The sequence below is a fragment of the Malaclemys terrapin genome, chromosome 4 (genome assembly GCF_027887155.1).
Source record: "Malaclemys terrapin pileata isolate rMalTer1 chromosome 4, rMalTer1.hap1, whole genome shotgun sequence".
NCBI classification, from domain to species: domain Eukaryota; kingdom Metazoa; phylum Chordata; order Testudines; family Emydidae; genus Malaclemys; species Malaclemys terrapin.
This window is the reverse complement of record NC_071508.1, coordinates 65,876,726-65,882,183: the sequence shown is the minus strand read 5'-3', so window position 1 is coordinate 65,882,183 and position 5,458 is coordinate 65,876,726. Positions and strand designations below refer to the sequence as shown.

At 42.2% G+C, this 5,458-nt stretch overlaps 1 protein-coding gene across 1 annotated transcript; it reads left to right on the top strand.

The window, feature by feature from the left end:
• The first annotated feature begins 1,287 nt into the window (after nucleotides 1-1,287).
• On the top strand, nucleotides 1,288-4,482 carry FIBIN (fin bud initiation factor homolog). The gene has a single exon (XM_054026668.1). The coding sequence runs from the start codon at nucleotides 1,933-1,935 to the stop codon at nucleotides 2,569-2,571; it is 639 nt and encodes a 212-aa protein (XP_053882643.1). The 5' UTR covers nucleotides 1,288-1,932; the 3' UTR covers nucleotides 2,572-4,482.
• The last annotated feature ends 976 nt before the right edge of the window (nucleotides 4,483-5,458 follow it).

Below are 5,458 nucleotides of genomic sequence, written 5' to 3'. Positions count from 1 at the left end.
AAAAAATTCAAAATGTGTATTTTTGCCCCAGAAGAGAAATATAACTATTTTTCAAAACTTTTCCCAAAAATGCACCCAGCTTTTCATACAAAAACAGGTTATCTTGAATACTGTGTGCAGATGTTGTTGCCCCATCTCAAAAAAGATATATTGGAATTGGAAAAGATTCAGAAAAGGGCAACAAAAATGATAAGGAACAGCTTCCATATGACGAGAGATTAATAAGACTGGGACTTTTCAGCTTGAAAAAGAGAAGATTAAGGGGGGATATGTTAGAAGTCTATAAAATCATGACTAGGGTGGAGAGAGTAAATAAGCAAGTATTATTTACCCCTTCTCATAACACAAGAACTAGGGGTCATTTGATGAAATTAATAGGCATCAGGTTTAAAACAAAGAAAGGGAAGTATTTCTTTACACAATGCACAGTCAACTTATGGAACTCTTTGCCAGAGAATGTTGTGAAGGCCAAAACTATAACAGGATTCGAAAAAGAACTAGATACATTCATGGAAAATTAGATAGGTCCGTCAGTGGCTACTAGCCAGGATGGGCAGGGATGGTGTTCCTCACCTCTGTTTGCCAGATGCCAGGAATGGGAGACGAGGAATGGTTCACTTGATAATTACCTGTTCTGTTCATTCCCTCTGAAGCACCTGGCATTGGCCACTGTCAGTAGACAGGATACTGAGCTAGATGGACCTTTGGTCTGACTCAGTATGGCCATCCTTATAGTCTTATGTTACCTGATAAGATGAAATTTCATTTTTCAGCTTTAACCTAGAAAGTTTCATCATATTAAAGCTTTATTCTATATTCTTTATTTTCTCTTTCCTGTTATCAGTGATTAACTGTGTGCTTTGAAAGAATAGATATCTTCTTTTAATCTCTCCAGACCTCTCATCCTGTATTTATTTTTCCACACTTTGAAGCCTATATGGAACTATAGTGAAACACTTTAAAAAAATACTATGATTGCTCAATTTTTAAAGGGTGGAGAGGGTATAGCCTGTTTTCTACCTTCAATAATCAAGCCTTTTAACTTCTTACTTAAAAGGAAGCACATAAAACACTGCTGTTTCTGCAAATGATTGTGTTCAAGAAATGTTAATTACAGGGATTGTAAGGGAGAAGATGCTAGTTAAGTAGGGAATCTTTTTGGTATTTCTGGCTAATCTTTTCAAACTAATATATTCACTGTTGCCAAAACTTTGACTTGTTTAATGACTAGTGACACTTTCCCCTTTGAACACCGTATTTACTTTTTCAACATGAATTGGTAGTAGTGGCAGATCTTTATGGACCCACACGTATGCATGGTACTGTGGCTTTAATAAGGGAGTCCTACTGTAAGGACTCTTTCCAAACTCGCTTCTTGGCTTTTTAAGTGACGGAACCCTGGTGTAATTTGAGAGCAGAGAGATCCTAGGGATAGCATTAGCCAAAAGCAAAGCTCCACATTACCAGTCCAGATGTGAAAGAAATAGTAGCAAAGAGCTCAGTCTGGGGCTCCGGAGACATCTGATCTCAGCCTTCCTCTGCACCCCCTCGGCTTTGCTACATTTCATCGGCAAGAGAGAGGAGGGGGAAGGGGAAAAAAAGAAGAAAGTCACAAAGTTTTGCTTGAGCCCTGGAAAAGGGGCGGGGGGGGGATCCCCGACGTAAATCAGGGCAGTAGGGGATCTTCCAGGGGATCTCCTCTGGCTAGGGAGCCTTGGATACAATTTGGAGCCAAGTCAGTGCCTTTAATGAAGCATGCTGAGTCTGTGAGGAGTGGCTGGAGGAAGCGGACTGCCTTCGCTGCTGCGGCTCCCTAAGCTGCCCTGATCAGGGGGGTAGCCGGGCAGGGTCGTGTGCGCGTGTTTGCTCTCTCGGACCAGCCGATCTCTCTGCGCCCCTTCCGAGCCCCTCTGGCTCACTCCCGCTCCCGGGATGCTGGGGCTGCGCTTGCTGTGGGTCAGCTGCCTGGGCAGCCTGTGCCGAGGCTATTTCGATGGTCCCCTGCACCCGGAGATGTCCAACGGGACTCTGCACCACTACTTCGTGCCGGACGGCGACTACGAGGAGAACGATGACCCAGAGAAGTGCCAGCTGCTCTTCAGGGTAAGCGAGCACCGGCGCTGCAGCCTGGGCGGGGAGCAGGGGCCAGTGGGCGGCGGGCCCAGCCTCTCCCTGCGGGAGGAGTTCACCATCCTGGGCCGGCAGGTGGAGGATGCGGGCCGGGTGCTGGAGGGCATCAGCAGGAGCATCTCGTACGACCTGGACGGGGAGGAGAGCTATGGCAAGTACCTGCGCAGGGAGTCCCACCAGATCGGCGACGCCTACTCCAACTCCGACAAGTCCCTGGCCGAGCTGGAGAGCAAGTTCCGGCAGGGCCAGGAGCATGAGAGCAAGGAGGAGAGCCGCCTCAATGATGACTTCCAGGCCATGCTCGTCCACACCCGGGCCCTGCTCACGGAGACCCTGGACATCTCCGCAGGGCTCCGGGATAAGTATGAGCTGCTCTCCTTAACTGTCAGGAGCCACGATGCCAGGCTAAACAGGCTCAGGAACGAGTATCTCAAAGGGTGACGCCCGTGGGGCAGCAGAGACCTGGCCATTGGGTTGGGAAAAAGTTTCTTATGGTGGCTACTAGCAGTAAGCACAGGCGTCCCAGCTGGGGGCTTCTCCTTGGAGGGGAAGTGGCATTGACAAAACCAAGCCAAACTTACAAGCCTGGAGTCACCTCAGTACCCATCATGGCGAGGGGGACTCTGCTTTTCACCATGCTCTTTGCATTCACCCTTGGGCCTCTCCCTGCCACAAATTATAGGACCCAGGTACAAGACAGTGGAGAATCAGGCAGGTTGGTGAGCATTTGCTGGGAGGACTTGTCCCAGTGAAGTCCTGCAGGTAACTGCTTAACACCAACAAGAAGGTTGCAGTCTGGCCCTGCATGGTGCCGAACATTCCGATCAGCACAAAATGAGGGACTCCCCCCATAAAATCTTGTTTAGATTAAATATAGAAAAAAAATTAAAAGCAAATATCAGTTAATGGGGAGATTTAGCACATTGCTGTGACAGTGTTATTAAAGGGTAAATATCATGGGCTTGCTACTCTACTTGCCTTGCACTTCTGTCCTCACTCTACACCTATGCAAAGTAAGTATAAAATACTGCCACAGAGTCTGCCACCTTTACTGATGGTGAGTAGCAGCACCTTGTTCCAGAAGACACTCTGTTGATTTCAAAATAATAAGCTTACTTACAGAGTAAGGTGCTACTCAGTAGAAGTAAAGGTGCTGTAACCTGCCCTTTGCTAGCATTTTACAAGGACTTTGCATAGGTATAAAACGGCTGCACAAGATACCAAACAGCAGAGGATCAGGCCTTCTTTTTTTCAAAGTAGGTCCTAATTGCAGTTTAATAACACGTGGAGTGGGTTCTGAAGTTCTGTAGATTTTATTATGTACCTCCCACTAACACACAACTTTCTTTCTGGGACTGTATTTATAAGATTTGATTTCTGGTTTATTTTTTTTTAAAGTTATGGGTTGTAAATTGTAAACAAATAGCACATGTATAGGAAGCTGAAGTTTAGAGGTATGTTTAAATTAAGTGTCCCAATATTTAAAAAAAATACCCTGTATTATATTGTGCATCTCTGATTACAATAAAGTAACCTTATCATTTTAGATTTTCTACCATTAGTTAATGTCATCTTTTTCAGCTAGATTCTTGATTCAACTACCATAAATATGGACAAAACAAGGTACTTTTTTGTGTCCATATTCAAATGCATATGTACTGGACTATGGATCTCTTGAATCACTTTTGTTTTCTTGTTTTGATATTTTTTTTACTCATTCAAATATAGGCCCTCTGGCCTGCTAATAAATCCTTAGCTTTCTTGGTTTGTTAAGAGCACATATATTCTGCTTATGTAAAATATTGTTCTGCTAAATAATTTAAAGCTGTGATTTTCATTTGTGTTTTGATAGAAGAAAACCATTCTGGCAGACCTTGTACTCTTTAAGGCTTGCTAATATGTGACTCTAAGTTACCAAACCCCAAGAGCCAGCTGAAAAGGCATTTGAGATTCAGACCCTACAAAAACTTACACACGTGAGTAACTTTAAATAAGAAATGGAAAGCAGAAATAAGCACTACTCCCAGTAGTGTTTGTAGTATCAGACCCTAGACTTTTAGAGTCTTATTTTTCTAAACCCGATAAAAGGTTTTGTCTGTTCCAAGACAGTGATTTTTATTTGTGGTTACCTCTGTACTTTTGCTAGCTAATCTATTATTAAAAATTATTTGTGTTCCTAGACAATAGCAAAAGTGCATAGCAGGTCTTTGCATTATGGTTTAATCTTTACTACCATCAGTGTTTAATCAACTGGGTGGAATATTAGCTACTGCATTATTGGTACTGCCGGCAGGATCACTGTTTGGGTGAAAATAATAATTGTTCATGTGTTGTTTTAATAAATATTTTAACACAAAATTGAAGCACACATTTTCTTTTATGGTTCTATATGAGTCTATATCTGATTTTAATCACAAGGTTGTCAAACATATCTTTTCAGGAAAACTGCTGGAATATGAAGTGCCTACCTAGTGAGAATTTGCTTTTTACTAAAAAATATAAAATTCTTCAGCACACAACTGCTCAATGCAAGTAATGCTAAAAAGAAAGTGGCTACGGCAGATTCTTTGGCGCTCACACCCGATAAAAAATCAACATATAGAATTTGCAACTTTATGGAGTTGCAACAAAAGTTGTTTTGTAAACATGTAGGGCCCAATTCTGCCAACCATACTCATATTTAGCAGTACCTTACTCTACAACTAGTGTCATTTGGTAAATTTTTCAAAAGTGCTCAGTCAGGGACAGATTTTCAAAGGTATTTGACATCTAAAAATGCAGATAGGTGCCTAATGGGATTTTCAAAAGCACATAGGCACCTAATTCTCATTAGATCAATGAGAGGTAGGCATCTAGGCACTTTTAAAAATCCTACTAAGTGCCTATCTGTATCTTCAGGTGCCTAAATACCTTTGGAAATCCGGCATTAAGGCCTCTTTGAAAATGCTGCTCATTCATTTCAATAGGACTGTTCACAGAGTAAGATATTACTTAATGTGAGAAAAGGTGGTAGAAGCTGTCCCTAAAGGCAATATACTTACTACTTGTGGTGTTTTGCTTTTGAGTCCACACTACTCTTTCTCACCAACATTTTTGAGCTAGGCTAGTAACCATACCTCAAAGAACTGCGGGGATTAATTCATACTTCACTGTCTTTCCTATCTTTCTTTATCTCATCCGCTTAGAATTTTGTGCCAAATACATCTGTACTATAACTCCATTTGTGCTAAGATTATTTAAGAATAACTTTGTAGCTCCGCTGAGCCAATAGTCACCCCAGAGATGAATTTAGCCTTTTGCTTTTAAATTTAATGTAAAGGCTCACTCC

Coding starts and splice junctions, on each gene's coding strand:
- FIBIN (XM_054026668.1), top strand. CDS start 1,933: ATGCTGGGGCTGCGCTTGCTGTGGGTCAGCTGCCTGGGCAGCCTGTGC.